Here is a 14,117-nt window from a genome sequence, read left to right as displayed (position 1 = left end):
AATTGCTGATAGATATGAAATTAAATATTGACTAAAAAATAATTAACAGAAAAGTCATTGGTTTTGACAATGATCAGCTCAATCCCAAAGTAAACTTAGTTTAACATTGTGTTTCTCATACAAGAAAGACAGTCTTTCCTCCACCTAAACTTTTCCATCAAGAAAAAAATGTGTTTCTCTGTTATCAGGGGGCATCTGATTTCCCTACAAGGAAATACTTGGTTTGAAAATAGGTCCCACAAAATATTTTTAAACATACAATATTCTATAATAGTTTCAAGACAGAACCAGCAGTTTGTGAAATCTGAAACAATCATGTTAGATTTCCTAAGACACATAATCTTCAATTAATAATGATTTTGAGATTATGTCTCTCTGAATCATAGTAAACACATTCAGCTTAAGAAAGAGAGCCAAACATCCTATTTCGGAAGGTTCTCGTCTGCAACATCACTAGGGAGGTCCAGACCTGGAGGTATCTTCCCTGGATAGTTGGTTGTTGATGCTGTTGATCCTGTCATACTGGAAGGAAAACAAAAATCAATGAAAAGGAACCTATTTTTACTGTCAGCTTGTATTTGCAAACTCACCTTCTATCGACAATGACCATCGAGCGAAGCTCACAATTGGCAAAGCTGCAAGGATATGTGAAACAAGTCCATCATTTACTTTAATTTCAATATAAAAGTTGTAGGAAACTGATCACAAATCAAAGTGCCCCATCCAACGGAATATTACAACATATAACCTTAGTACCTTACATATCAAACTCAAAATACAGCAGTCACTCTCTACGCGTCTATTACTGATAGCAAAGCAAATAATAATTCTTTTCTTTCTAATAAAAGCATAGATTCAGGAAGCCATTGTAAATTGTATTATCGGAGCTTACTGCTTGGATATTTCCTTCTTCACCAAGGGGTTGCAATCATTTCCGAATCCATTCAAAGTATGAAACAAGAATCCACTATGTGTCACAATTGCTATCTCCTTCTCATTTCGTGTCCATAACCTGTGATGAAGTTAAAGAGTAAAAATAGATCCTCTCAATTTAACGTATCTATCACATTCGATGGAAATTCTCATATTCCTTGCATATAACTAGTTGGATGGTTTGCTAGTACATCAGAACAGAATCACACAAATTCTCTTATTTTCCAAATTTCAAGGTCACAAGGAGATCTAGGCTTTGAGAAGCTTAACACATTCAGCTATATCTAGAAAACTTTATTGAAGTACATTAATTTATGGAAGATACGAGTGATTATATCTTCCAATTGCTAAGAGACAGAATAGAACTGAATTACCTAATTGATACATTAAAATATGATTTTAGTGTGGCATAACATTTAAGGTTTTTGATGATAATAAACACATACCAGTTCATGAACTTCATCCCCCTAGCTGCGAGTTCTTCCTTTGTCTCTCTAACATTGGCCTTCCACCAAATATCTTCATCGCTGTCTATCTGAAAAGAAAAGTCAAATAGATTATCACAAACCAGAGGAGAATATATTAAATCTTGGCCAACCCTTTTACGGCTTAGATAAAGGTGTCAGCCATCTTCAGTGAAAAAAAGCATTGTAGGTATTTGAAGTCTATGTACTTGCCAGCGAAAAATCAACAGCAGGAAAAAGAAACTGATACTCGCTAACACTTCTTCTTCTATCACAAGGATGAACTCCCTGCATGAGAAAACATGCGGAGAGATTTGTAAGGCTCCTATATGTCAATTTTAATATCACATACAAGGAACCTTCCATAGAAATGTGTTAAACTGTATTTACTCATAAAAGATAAACACACAAAGAGAAAAAAAAAAAAAAAACAAAAGAACTGGTAATTGATGTAGCCTAGATGTATCGGTATATGCACTATTCTTGCTCAATCTTCTATTCTCAGCATATAACATGAATTCCTGGATTACTTATTGATTAGAGAGTCCAGAATTAAGACCCCGAATCCATGGTGAATTTGCAGGCACTACCTTGAGGGTTAAAAGATTTTATTCCCATGACTAAAAAGGAAAATATCTCACATGCTGAGTTGGAGATTGAACTTCTTAACTGTAGTACATGTAATGTGATGTAATATCCCTTGTAGAAGAATGTGGTGCCCAACAGGTAAGAAGATTACCAGACTGTAGAATGGCATACCAAATGTTCACGACAAAGCTCAACAGCAACGATTGGCGGGGCATTTAGACTTGAAATTGCAGCTCGATTGCAAGCTCCTGCGTTTGCCACCATAAGAGGCAGCACATCCGCTTTATCTGTGTAGCCTTCACCACCAAACACTCCAACAGCTGTTTGTAGAGTCCTACAAACATAAGTTGCATTATGCAGCTGTCTTTTGCCTCAGTGCAGTTACAAAGTAAATGTCTCAAATAAACGGGTCTCAGATTTATAAGTAGGATAAACAAAAAAAAAAAAAAAAATTTATACCATACCTAGCTTAGCATAATATAAGGTTATAATTTGATAACTAATGTCCCTTAAGTTTCAGTTACTTCAATCTGTTCCCAATTCCCATACAGCACATGCATTGCTAGAGATGCCAAAATCTATATATGGATCCACTAAATGGCAACTAGTTTTGGTGGTATGATAAGAAGTAAGTCTCCAATTCAACCACAAAATCCCTAGATAGTTAAGTTGACTCTTCCAATATACAATACACGTCTGAGTCTCCTAATCCATGATGGATTCTAAAACCATAAAAGGGTAAATTGTTAAAGGAGACGTGGATACCTCATTAAAGGAGACGCTATGACAAGATCAATCTTGTTTATGAGACCGGAGGAGTGAACATGATTTCGCAAATTGTCAACCTGCAAAAACAGAAATCATTACACTGACAAGAAGAAGAAGAAGAAGAAAGAGAGTAAAAGCTTGATAGCGAGTTGGAGGGATTTACAAAACCTGTTGCCAGCCCAAGTGGGTGAGATGAGCATCAAAGTAATCGGGGTTCATGTAAGCCTTGTAGTTCTTGTCTCCCTCGACATTGTGGATCCCCTGCGCATGCCTGACCTGGCTGGATCAACACTCTAATTAAGTTCCCGAAAACAATGTAAGAGAGAGAGAGAGAGAGAGAGTAACCAACCAGGTGAATGGTTTTGCAGCGATGAAGCGGGAACAGAGTTGGAGCAGCAGCGCCACCATCCATGGTCAAGCAGATCGAGAGGTGAGGGAATATCTACGCTATCTTAGCCACCTGATTAATAATTATATCTGCTTCCGTCACTTCTCTTCTTTTCTTTTTTATTAATGTTAATTTTAATATCTTGATATAAATTATTTTTGCCCAACTTTATTGTCAAAACTTTATCCACTTGACAAAAATAAGCTTAAGCTTTCCTTTTTCTTTTCCAAAGTAATTAATAATAATAATTATGGTTTTTTAATCGATGGTCTTGATCTCTCCTTCTCTCGTCGGAGAAGCAGTGGAGAGCAATGAGAGGAATGTCAGCGAAGCTACCATCACCACTCTTCCCATGGCTCATCTTCATAACACTCGCATCCCTCTATTTCCTCTCTTCTTTCATCTCCCTCAACACCCCTTCTTCCTCTTCCTCTTCCTCTTCCTCTTCCACTTCCCAATCACTCTCAATCCCACACTGTGATCTCTCCAAAGGTCGCTGGCACTTCGATCCAAACCGCAAACCTCTCTACGACGACACCTGCCCCTTCCACCGAAACGCATGGAACTGCATCAGAAACCAGCGCCAAAATCTCACCTTCATCAACTCCTGGACCTGGCTCCCACGCCGCTGCGATTTGCCTCGGATCGACCCGCTTCGCTTCCTCACTAAGATGAGGAATCGGAATGTTGGCTTTGTCGGCGACTCCCTCAATGAGAATTTCTTGGTTTCTTTTCTCTGCATTCTCAGGGTCGCTGATGAGAGTGCTAAGAAGTGGAAAAAGAAGGGTGCTTGGAGGGGTGCTTATTTCCCCAACTTCAATGTCACTGTAGGGTATCATCGTGCTGTTTTGCTCTCCAAATACCAGTAAGTTTGTTATCATTAATCAAGCACTTTCCTTGTTCTTTGTTTGATTCTCAGTATTGCAAAGGAGTTAACTTTTTTTTCGAAATTTAAATTTTATTTTCTTGGGGATCTTTGATGAAACATTTTTGTTAATGTTTAAAAACACGATTAGAGTTTATGGAACTTGAGATAAAAATGTAAAATTGTGAGAGTGTGGATTTTACCAATGATGGAAAGTAATTGATGAAATGCAGGTATATTACATGCTTATGCCTCTAATGAATGTAACTAACTACTATGTCATATAACTAACGAACTCAGTTGACCTCTAAATCACCAGAAAACTCTTAATTATCTAAGCAATACTTAAACTGGAAACTGTTTGGTTGTCGTAATCAACTGACTCTATATTAGTTGTTCCCAAGTATATTCTTTTTATGAGTGATAGTTAAGTGTCCTGGTTACTTTGTTCTTGCTTTAAATGTTTGAAATGGCAACCTTATGTGCTCATTACTGATCAAACAAAGGTGGCAGCCAAAACAATCTGAAGCTGGGGTGGGAGATGCGCCACAAGGTATCTATCGAGTTGATGTTGATGTTCCTTCTGATGACTGGGCTAAAATTGCCGGGTTCTATGATGTCCTAGTGTTCAATACTGGTCATTGGTAATTCTTCTTTTCCTTTTCCCAAATTTTGGAAGTTTTGGATGATCGAGAGTTACTGTAATAGTGGGAAAAAAATTAAGCAAATATCATAAGGAGATAATTATCTACCAATATGTCTTGATACAGCTACTCCCCAGTTAATTCCGGTTTGCCACTGTATTTTCAATGGTTTGTTCAGATTTTGATAATTGTAATCTTTACAGGTGGAATTTTGACAAATTCCCCAAAGAGAAACCTCTTGTCTTCTACAAAGCAGGACAACCAATAGTTCCTCCACCTGCAATGCTGGATGGGCTTAAAGTAGTCCTTGATAACATGATCGCATATATTGAAAAGGAATTCCCCAGAGACACTCTTAAATTCTGGCGTTTACAATCTCCAAGGCATTTTTACGGTGGAGATTGGAATCAAAATGGAAGCTGCCTGTTCAATAAGCCACTTGAGGAGAATGAGGTTTGTATTTCTGAGACCTGCCTTGATTTTACGTCTCTTTCTTTTCTTTTCTTTCCTTCTTTTTTTTCTCACGGTGAAAATCATTCTCCTGGTCCTCCGGACATAGTTTTCATTTGAAAATGGTTTTAGTTTGAAGTTACTTATATATAGTTTTCATAGTTTGCATTGGCATAGAGATTTGGATACTAATACCTGGACAGCTTGAATTATGGTTCGAACCCAGGAACAATGGAGTTAACAAGGAAGCAAGACAGCTGAATGCTGTGATTGAAGAGGCATTACAAGGCACTGACATCCGAATGCTCGACTTAACTCATTTGAGTGAGTTCAGAGCTGATGCTCATCCGGCAATTTGGTTAGGAAGGAAAGATGCAGTGGCAATATGGGGTCAGGATTGCATGCATTGGTGTCTGCCTGGTGTCCCCGACACATGGGTTGATATACTGTCTAAACTGATACATGATAGTTTCGAGTAACTGGTGTGCAATGTAAAGCTGATATCGGATCTTGTATGTCATACACTGAAAATTTCCACTATAGATACTGGGGCCTGGCTGCCATGAATGTTTCTGGGACCAAGATGTGAGAATCTTGTGTTGTACATTATGATGTGGAAGGCTGTCTTTGATGGAAGAGAAGTTTTACTCCGCGATGTTTGATGGAAGAAGTGGTTATTTTGGTTGAGCATGAGCCTACTATAATATTAAAAGCGGCTCCCTTGTAAATCCCATACGCTTAAATTCTTTTATTCAGATTGTAATGATTATTATTTTTTGCGAACCTTCCGTTGTGCGTTACACCTTTACTTGACAATGAGTGATGTGATCCATAACACAACTAATGATTTGATGCACCACTATTTAATTAGAGTGTATCTACATATCTTTTATTTTTCCTGTAACAATTAAACGTTGCTGGTACTAAATGTTTGTAGCCGCTGCCACTTTGGCAATACTGTCATGGCACAAAAGCTAAACATATTTAGTGCATTCATAATTGTACAAAAGGAATGCAGACAAGTGCCTTCTTATAACCAATGTTTGATCATGAAAGCCTCTGTACAATGGTTCAAGGTTGAAAATGCAAAAAAATTGTCCGGTAAACATTGATCATGTGGAGCCCTGTCTCCCATCAATTCCTGGTCACTAGAGACCATGTCTCACAACGACACTACACCTAACGGTGGAAAAGTTGAGACCAGAGCAGCAGAATGTAAATAGATTCCCTCATTTTATTTCACCCAAATGTAGACGAGAATTCAGTAAGAATATACAAACAGGTAAACTGTAAAAATACTGTTAGAGAAATTCACACCCAGCCACGCATCTCAGAAATAGAGTTGTCTGCACTGTGCAACCGTAGCTACTGCTGGACAATACGGACACTTGAATACTTGTGCGCTGCTTTTTGATAACCTCATAATTGATTGCTTGCAGAGAACATGATAACAGGGCAGCAGCATTGGGGGGTTTTCTTCACTACATTGATCCCTACTCACAGGGCAAACAAAAATGGAATGAAAATGGAATTCCTTCCCAAGTTCTAGTGGCACCGGCAACTGTTTCATCGACTGCCACTCGTGCTTCTTTACGGCCATCACATTTGCCAGCTTTAAGAGTGTAGGCAACCCCTCAAATCCAGCTGCCATTGCTACACTCAAAGGACTCTTGTAGGACTGTCCAAAGAGAGTGCAAAACTGCCTATTAAGCTCCTCAGTTATCTCAGTCCAATTGGATGGGCAGACCAAGTCAGGGTAGGGGGAGTTCTCAACCCTTCCAGAATATAAAAGGCAACCCATAAGCTTTTGGAAATCGTTCTCGTGGAGGGAAGCCAAAGGAGCAAGATAAGTCCGGGCATATTTTAAGGCATCTGCTCGGTTTCCATTTCGCAGGAGCTCTATAAATTGCAGCCTGTGTATTCTAAGCTCGAGATTGGTACCATTCTGGGGAAGTTTCTCTCGGTTGGCAGAGACCCATGTGAGAGCGGGCTGGATGTTTTTAACCCTCATAGCTTCTAGAATCTGATGCATTTCCAAGAACAGAGATCTCAGTGCAGTTGCTTCAGGCTCACCAGCCTCTTTCATGATGCTATCTCCAACATCAAATAAACCTTGATGGTAGAAGTGGTTGGCCAAGATTTGGTTTACAACGTGAGCATCATAGTCAGCAGTTCTGTATACCTTGGATATATCTGGGTATAATAGCTTGTCCAGGAGCTTTTGGTACTTGGTAACACTTATGTTCAATTCCTTCTGTGATCCTTCTAATTGTTGAAGTGCCCCGATAGCATTAAGCTTAAGCATAAGTTCTGTAAGAATGGATTTCTGGCTCTCCTGAGCTAACTGAATTGATATCAGTGCCTGCTCAATTTCATGGCCAATCTGGTCAACAATGTCTTGAGACTTGGAATAAGATAACTTCTGCTTCTTTGCCACATGGTCAAATGCATCTCTAATGTCATTCAGGTCCATCTTAGGTTTAAGTCAGAGAGAGACTCCTATAAAATTTTGACAAAAAGCAGTTACCACCAATTGTATTTATTAAAAGGTTGCAAGAAAGAAGGTTTGCATAAAGGTTTCTTCACATCTGTCTTATAGCCTCTTATCAACCACTCCCAAGGAGAATTCAAAATACTATATACTCAGAAGATTACAAGGATTTCAACCAGCCACCAACAGACCTATTATCCTGTAACCTTCCCTTTTTACCCTCTTTGAGTACTAATTGAGCAGTAGTAATATCCTATAATTATGACTAATTAACATAGATCAAGAGGTACATCTCAATCGGGGATATAAACAGAAAATTGACTGATTAGAGGAGAATGTAGAGTGTAGACAGGCTCACAAAAATGTATCTTTCATATAAAATCAATCTTGCCCATAAAATAGTATCAAAATGGTAAATGCGATCACAATGGTCAAAATAAGTAAACTTTTGACAGAGAAAGCATGCACTATCACTATGAACCCCAAAGCGCAAACCCAACAAATTCCCTGCAGAAGCGTTACAGACACTTACGTATAACGTGAAGCGTGAAATAACAAATGCAGACTAAAATCATCAAAGGAACAGAATTTTCAAGAGCATGCTTATGTCACACGCACACCGAACAAAGGGCTCAAACTCCTTCAAATAACGAAATAAAATAAAAACACCAAACTTTTAATTAGAATTAAAAATAATGCATTCAATAGCAAATTGGATCCTAGTGGAATGAAATTTACATAGGGATAAAACAGCAGAGACAAAAAAGTGCAAAGCTCATATTCTTTTACTTCAGAAGTGTTGTATATAATATATTCAAACCCCTTGTGAGAAGATCACACAGTCCCTGATTGCCACGAAATGGTTCCAACAAAACGAAACAAATTCACACCTTTGAAACGGTGGACTCCACATGATGAATGAAGCACCGAAACAGAACAAAACAAAGCCTTCGGGGGAAAAGAAAAGGTTCGATTACTTTGTCGTTGATTTTGTCTAAAAACCTTCGAATTGGTGCAACAAGGTTAAGGAGGAAAAAGGGGAAAATAACAGCAAAAAGAGAGGGGGAAAACAGAAAAAATAGGGATTAAAATGAGAGGAAGTTAGTTATTGCGTTACCTGAGGGGTGAGGTGAGAGCGTGAGAGGGAAGGAATAATAACTGAGGTCGTGAAAGTGGTAGATAGAATGAGAGTGTTTAATGTTTATGTGTCACGCAAATCTAAATTGGTGTCAACTCGCGTGAAATCGTCTATGAAGTTACGTTTGTACCCTCGTGTTCCTTGCAATGTAAGTGCTAGTTGCCTAGTTGGTGCTTGTATTTTGTGCATGGACCGTTACATAGGAACAAAAGGAACCAGACACTTCCCCCTCTTTCTTTGGCGGCTGGCTCTCTCCATACAGATTGGTGAAAACTTAATTTCTTGTTTTTTACATAATTTTGACTAAATTATCTTTTTTTTTTTTTTTTTTTACCAAAGATAGGAGACTCGAACCCGCAACCTCTTAATTGAGTATGGGGAGACTATGCCATTTGAGCTATTACTCATTGGCTTTGACTAAATTATCTTAATAATTTTTAATTATTAATTTTACATAATTTTGACTAAATTCTCTTATTATTATTGTTATTATTTCGATATGTAGTAGATCACAACTGTGACAACGCTATTGTATTGACAAGCACACTGCTCAGTGCTCACAGCAGAATCTACTGTTGAGGTCCAACCAGAAGTGAACGAAGAATTGTTTTCAGCAGATATTCTAAGGGCTGACAGTGAACAGATTATGGAAGAAGAATCGAGTAGAAAAGTTGTATTCAATTTAAGATGATGACGTTAGATAAGACAATGTTAACGATCAGAGTATTATATATAAAAAGAAGAATAAAACAATTAATAGAACAAAACAAATTTTAGTCTTAAAAGGAGAAACCGTCATCCCTGCTATTACAGAAAACATCTCTATCAATCAGCAACGTTGTGATCATCTTGCTAATCAAATTTGGAAGGTAACTGTTACGAGGGTTATTTGAATGGACCCGAACATGAGATTCAGATTCTTTCTATAGGAAACTAAGTTAGCAATAGTTTTAGACAAATTTTGAGGGGGTTAGAGTATTTATATTTGCAGGTGGAAGATCGATAAAAAAAGTTGTTAAGTGGTAGCATTAGTATTGTAATGTAGATTAGACCAAATAATTAAAAAAGGAGGAAAGCAGATAAAGATATTTGACGAAAAATATACAAAGCAACGACTTTAATTTGCAATTATTTTACATGAATAATCAAATGTCTCATCACGATCATGAATCGTTAACTACCATCCGCTGTAACAAGCACAACTCGAAAATTGTGACAAGCTCAATTCAGTGTGTGACATCTACATCTATGCACTTCTATAGTGTTAAACAAATAATGAAAAGAATTTCCCTCCAAAGGGCCTCAATTTACTATTGTAGTATACAAAATGGTGATGATTGTAGGCACCATATAAAAATGAGGACAAAATTAAGACGACCTCACTTCTGAGACCGTCCCATTTTGACTCTAATCTTCTCTTCCATCACGGAAATTTCTGTCTCCAGATCATACATTCTGTTAAGAGCACGCATGTTCTCAAGTACTTCATTCAGACAGCGATTATCATTCCCATCACACCTCAGGTGTTGCATGGGACCATGAAGTAACTTGTTCACAATACCCATACTAAGTGCATAAATTGCTTCTTTCTGCTCCTTTGATATGTCATTACCGATCTTGGACAAACACTTATCCAGCTCAGAGGCTCTAATCCTTTCAACATAAGCTCTAAACTTCTTAATGGTAGGGACAGTTTCCAGCGAGTCCATCCATGCTTCAAATTTATTCAATTCCTCCAAGATAATAGCCTGGGCTTCTCTTGCTTTTTGGAGTCTGTCCTCCTTGTTAGCTACTACAACTTCCTGCAGATCATCCACATTGTACAGAAGTGCATTATCCAGATCCGACACACTCGGTTCTACGTTCCTGGGAACACATATATCAATGAAAAGTCGCCTTCTTTCTCCTCGGCTAATTGGAGGAAGCATATGGACATTCTCTTTTGTGAACAATGGGGATTTAGATGCAGTGCTGGTGAAGATAACATCAGCTGCAGCAGCACATTCAAGTATTTCTGAAAGAGGCCTGTAAACAACTTCAACATCTTTCAACTCATTACGAATAGCATTGACCTTCTCTTCAGTTCTGTTAACAACAACCATTTTCTTGCACCCTTTTGCTACCAAATGTTTAATTACGAGTTTACCCATCTTTCCTGCCCCAATTACCAATACTCCAGCATCGACATAGGAAGACTCTGAAAGCTTCATTAGTCCCAGCTCCACGGCTGCAGAACTGACAGAAACTGATCCCGACGAAATGTCAGTCTCACTTCTAACGCGTTTTCCAACAGAGATTGCCTGCTTGAACAACCCACTAATTTTCCTATCAAAGCCGTCAACTCCTTGTCCAGCCTTCACAACTTGTTTTACCTGAGCAAGAATCTGACCTTCCCCAAGAACAAGAGAGTCAAGCCCAGCAGCTACTTCAAACAGATGCTGTGTGGCATCCTTGTTGTATAGCAAGATTTGGTGTTTACAAAGCTCATGTACCGGAACCCCACTTGTCTGCCAAGGAAACAATATCAACGGTTTCAGTAACATATGACATGTTTGTCAAACAACAACAACAACAATGATATGACGGAAGAGTACCTTTGACATCCATTCAGTTACTTCTTTAACACCACGGTGCTGTGAGAGGGCCACAACATATATCTCCATTCGGTTACACGTGCTAAGAACAGCAGCCTCTTCAATATGGTTCAAAGCACAGAGCTCAGTGATGACCTGAGGCCACTGGGCTTCTGGGATTGCAAGCTTCTCTCTTATCTCAACTGGAGCAGTGTGAATGTTGAGTCCAATGGCAATAATGCTGCTCTTTTCCTTAGTATATCCTAAAGGGGGTAAACCAAACAAACCAAAAAGTCAACACCAAAATCCACATCCTATCCTATATCCTATTATGTATCGTCAGTTTCCTGGGCTTGAAAAGATTGAAACTTTTATGCGGAATTCGAAAGACTTACTGTTAGCTGCGGAAGACTTGAGCAGCTCGAGAGGGGAAGGAGTGGAAGAGATCGGTTTTGGAGGGGTCCCGTTTCCCTGCGAAACGGCGTCGCATCTAGGGTTGATAGATGGTGTTGATCTTGCGGAAAGTCGAGCGCCGGCGATGGAGGAGGGTTTGGAAAAGAGGGGGAGTTGGGAAGGAGAGCGCGGGAATGAGGCGGAGGTGCGAAGGGACGGAAGAGCGGCGGTGGCGGCAGAGGAGGAAGAAGCTGCCGCCATGGAATAGGGATGGGTGGTTGAAATTAGAAATGGAATTGAAGAGGGATGGATCGGATTGGGTGCATGTGAGGTGCAGGTTGCAATTACATTAATAATGAAGAAAAGGAGGGAATTAGGGAGGGGGATGAATGGGGAGAATTGAAGATATTGTCTTCGTCTGACGAATCAACAAAAGCAGCAATGGAAGGGGGAGTCCACACGCCCCCACCGACCCATTCCTCAACCACCAACGTTGACGATCTCAGCCACTTTACTTTATAGCTTCTTTAACCCCATTATAAAACGTTTGAAATTTCTGATTTCTCTCTTTTAACCACCGCGGCACAGTAGATCATCGCTTTTTATTTAGAAAAAAAATTATTTTTTATCCATCAAAATCAGTTATTAAAATTAATTATTAATTATTTAATTTATTTTTAATTTATATTTATATTTTAACATATATTTTATATTAATAATTAAGTTTAATAATTAATTTTAGTATATATATGTTACGTGGGTAACCTGTAGTTAATAGGTTGGACTTGTAAGATTGGTCTATGTGTAGAGTGGAGATAGTCTCCGACTAGAAGGTAGCTCAAGCCTATAGAAATAAGGGCAGTTCCCTTGAAGATAAGTTGACCTCACCCAAAGATAAAATAACTTATCTTATCTAAGAAGGTCAGCCTACAATCATTATAAATACTCATACTAAAAACCTGTTTAATACCCATGCTAACTTAAGCATCGGAGTCTCTTGCAGGTACCCCCCACCCTCCGGTGACGAAAGATCAGCAGTGCAGTCAGTCCCACAAGTCGGACACGACAGCTCCGGCCACCACCCACAGGCCGAACACGTCATCTCCGACCAGCACAGGAGATCTCGACCAAGATCGACCTACAGTTTCAGGTAACCCTCGGAACAGGTATCAATGTTGGGGAGTGGATATGCGTCTTTAGGACACGCCTTGTTCAGGTCAGTGTAATCGATGCACATCCTGCACTTGCCGTTTTGCTTTTTGACCAGCACCACATTCGCAAGCCATGCCGGATATTTGACCTCTTTGATGAAGCCGGCTTCTAGGAGGGCTTTTACTTGCTCTTCTACTACTTGAGCTCGTTCAGGTCCGAGCTTCTGCCTTCTTTGCTGAACAGGTCGCGATCTGAGGTATACCGATAGTTTATGTGACATGAGTTCGGGATCTATCCTTGGCATGTCGGAGGCTTTCCATGTGAAGAGGTCGGAATTCTCTCGTAGGAGCCTTATAAGCTTCTGCTTCAAATCTTCTTTCAGGTTGGCTCCTATGTAGGTGTTTTTTCCTTCCTCTTTTCCAACCTGTACCTCCTCAGTTTTTCCTCCGCGTTGTGGTCGCAACTCTTCTTTAGCCTTGATTCCTCCGAGCTCAGTGGTGTGCACCTCCTTACCCTTTCCTCTTAGGTTTAGGCTTTCATTGTAGCATTTTCTCACCAATTTCTGCTCTCCCCTAATGGTTGCAATTCCCTCTAGTGTTGGAAATTTCATGCAAAGGTGGGGAGTGAAAACACCACTGCTCCGAGCCAATTTAGGGTGGTTCTACCTATCAGGGCGTTGTAAGCTGAACCCACATCAACGACTATAAAGTCGATGCTCAGAATTTTGGACTTTGCCCCTTTTCCGAAAGTTGTGTGTAGGGGGTATGAATCCCAGTGGCTTTATTGGCGTGTCTCCCAACCCATATAAGGTGTCAGGGTAAACTCTTAATTCCTTTTCATCCAACTCCAGCTTATCAAATGCTGGTTTGAACAGGATATCGGCCGAGCTCTCCTGATCTACCAGGGTTCTGTGTAGATAGGCATTGGCAAGGATCATGGTTATCACCACTGGATCGTCATGTCCAGAAATGATTCCTTGCCCGTCTTCTTTAGTGAAGGAGATGGTTGGAAGGTCGGGAGTTTCACCCCCGACTTGGTAGACTTCTTTTAGGTGTCTTTTTCGAGATGACTTTGTGAGGCCACCTCCAGCAAACCCTCCTGAGATCATGTGTACATGTCTTTCTGGGGTTTGTGGTGATGGGTCTCTTCGGTCCTCATCACCTCGCTTCCTTTTGCCATGATAGTTCGACCTTTCCATGAGATATCTGTCCAACCGACCTTCTCTGGCCAGTTTTTCTACCACATTTTTGAGGTCGTAACAAGCATTTGT

At 39.7% G+C, this 14,117-nt stretch overlaps 4 protein-coding genes across 13 annotated transcripts; 1 reads left to right on the top strand and 3 right to left on the bottom strand.

Annotated features, from left to right (window-relative positions):
- Positions 1 to 61: 61 nt before the first annotated feature.
- LOC112728679 (phosphoglycerate mutase-like protein 1) lies at positions 62 to 3,257 on the bottom strand. Of its 6 annotated transcripts, none has more exons than XM_072210245.1 (9): positions 3,103 to 3,257; positions 2,922 to 3,029; positions 2,751 to 2,830; positions 2,157 to 2,319; positions 1,607 to 1,685; positions 1,380 to 1,464; positions 893 to 1,012; positions 591 to 635; positions 62 to 522 (listed from the first exon to the last, which is right to left on the bottom strand). In XM_072210245.1, the coding sequence occupies exons 1-9, from the start codon at positions 3,163 to 3,165 to the stop codon at positions 423 to 425; spliced, it is 843 nt and encodes a 280-aa protein (XP_072066346.1). In that variant the 5' UTR covers positions 3,166 to 3,257; the 3' UTR covers positions 62 to 422. The 6 variants fall into 6 exon arrangements, with proteins under 6 accessions (XP_072066346.1, XP_025634701.1, XP_072066347.1 ...); XM_025778916.3 differs by having other exon boundaries at positions 1,380 to 1,468; positions 1,611 to 1,685; XM_072210246.1 differs by having other exon boundaries at positions 2,922 to 3,033; positions 3,103 to 3,249.
- A 152-nt stretch (positions 3,258 to 3,409) lies between these two features.
- LOC112728677 (protein trichome birefringence-like 12) lies at positions 3,410 to 5,970 on the top strand. Of its 2 annotated transcripts, none has more exons than XM_025778911.3 (4): positions 3,410 to 4,006; positions 4,513 to 4,650; positions 4,854 to 5,103; positions 5,304 to 5,970. In XM_025778911.3, the coding sequence occupies exons 1-4, from the start codon at positions 3,453 to 3,455 to the stop codon at positions 5,577 to 5,579; spliced, it is 1,218 nt and encodes a 405-aa protein (XP_025634696.1). In that variant the 5' UTR covers positions 3,410 to 3,452; the 3' UTR covers positions 5,580 to 5,970. The 2 variants fall into 2 exon arrangements, with proteins under 2 accessions (XP_025634696.1, XP_025634697.1); XM_025778912.3 differs by having other exon boundaries at positions 3,453 to 4,006; positions 5,327 to 5,970.
- A 341-nt stretch (positions 5,971 to 6,311) lies between these two features.
- LOC112728678 (protein RMD5 homolog) lies at positions 6,312 to 8,930 on the bottom strand. 4 transcript variants are annotated; one of them, XM_025778915.3, is made up of 3 exons: positions 8,709 to 8,930; positions 8,482 to 8,593; positions 6,312 to 7,599 (listed from the first exon to the last, which is right to left on the bottom strand). In XM_025778915.3, exon 3 carries the CDS (start codon positions 7,571 to 7,573, stop codon positions 6,431 to 6,433), a length of 1,143 nt encoding a protein of 380 aa, XP_025634700.1. In that variant the 5' UTR covers positions 7,574 to 7,599; positions 8,482 to 8,593; positions 8,709 to 8,930; the 3' UTR covers positions 6,312 to 6,430. The 4 variants fall into 4 exon arrangements, with proteins under 4 accessions (XP_025634700.1, XP_072066345.1, XP_025634698.1 ...); XM_072210244.1 differs by having other exon boundaries at positions 8,124 to 8,593; positions 8,709 to 8,812; XM_025778913.3 differs by lacking the exon at positions 8,482 to 8,593 and having other exon boundaries at positions 8,709 to 8,901.
- A 901-nt stretch (positions 8,931 to 9,831) lies between these two features.
- Positions 9,832 to 12,271, bottom strand: LOC112728676 (glutamyl-tRNA reductase 2, chloroplastic). Its single transcript, XM_025778910.2, has 3 exons — positions 11,698 to 12,271; positions 11,324 to 11,565; positions 9,832 to 11,236 (listed from the first exon to the last, which is right to left on the bottom strand). The coding sequence occupies exons 1-3, from the start codon at positions 11,954 to 11,956 to the stop codon at positions 10,109 to 10,111; spliced, it is 1,629 nt and encodes a 542-aa protein (XP_025634695.1). The 5' UTR covers positions 11,957 to 12,271; the 3' UTR covers positions 9,832 to 10,108.
- Positions 12,272 to 14,117: the final 1,846 nt, after the last annotated feature.

This window comes from Arachis hypogaea, chromosome 12 (genome assembly GCF_003086295.3).
Source record: "Arachis hypogaea cultivar Tifrunner chromosome 12, arahy.Tifrunner.gnm2.J5K5, whole genome shotgun sequence".
In the NCBI taxonomy this organism is placed as follows: Eukaryota; Viridiplantae; Streptophyta; class Magnoliopsida; order Fabales; family Fabaceae; genus Arachis; species Arachis hypogaea.
This window is presented reverse-complemented; position numbering and strand designations above follow the sequence as displayed.

Coding starts and splice junctions, on each gene's coding strand:
- LOC112728677 (XM_025778911.3), top strand. CDS start 3,453: ATGAGAGGAATGTCAGCGAAGCTACCATCACCACTCTTCCCATGGCTC. Junction 4,007..4,512: donor GTTTTGCTCTCCAAATACCA/GTAAGTTTGTTA, acceptor GATCAAACAAAG/GTGGCAGCCAAAACAATCTG. Junction 4,651..4,853: donor GTGTTCAATACTGGTCATTG/GTAATTCTTCTT, acceptor TAATCTTTACAG/GTGGAATTTTGACAAATTCC.
- LOC112728678 (XM_025778915.3), bottom strand. CDS start 7,573: ATGGACCTGAATGACATTAGAGATGCATTTGACCATGTGGCAAAGAAG.
- LOC112728676 (XM_025778910.2), bottom strand. CDS start 11,956: ATGGCGGCAGCTTCTTCCTCCTCTGCCGCCACCGCCGCTCTTCCGTCC. Junction 11,566..11,697: donor CAAGTCTTCCGCAGCTAACA/GTAAGTCTTTCG, acceptor TACCCCCTTTAG/GATATACTAAGGAAAAGAGC. Junction 11,237..11,323: donor TAACTGAATGGATGTCAAAG/GTACTCTTCCGT, acceptor TTTCCTTGGCAG/ACAAGTGGGGTTCCGGTACA.
- LOC112728679 (XM_072210245.1), bottom strand. CDS start 3,165: ATGGATGGTGGCGCTGCTGCTCCAACTCTGTTCCCGCTTCATCGCTGC. Junction 3,030..3,102: donor GCTGCAAAACCATTCACCTG/GTTGGTTACTCT, acceptor TGATCCAGCCAG/GTCAGGCATGCGCAGGGGAT. Junction 1,686..2,156: donor AGCTTTGTCGTGAACATTTG/GTATGCCATTCT, acceptor TTTCTCATGCAG/GGAGTTCATCCTTGTGATAG.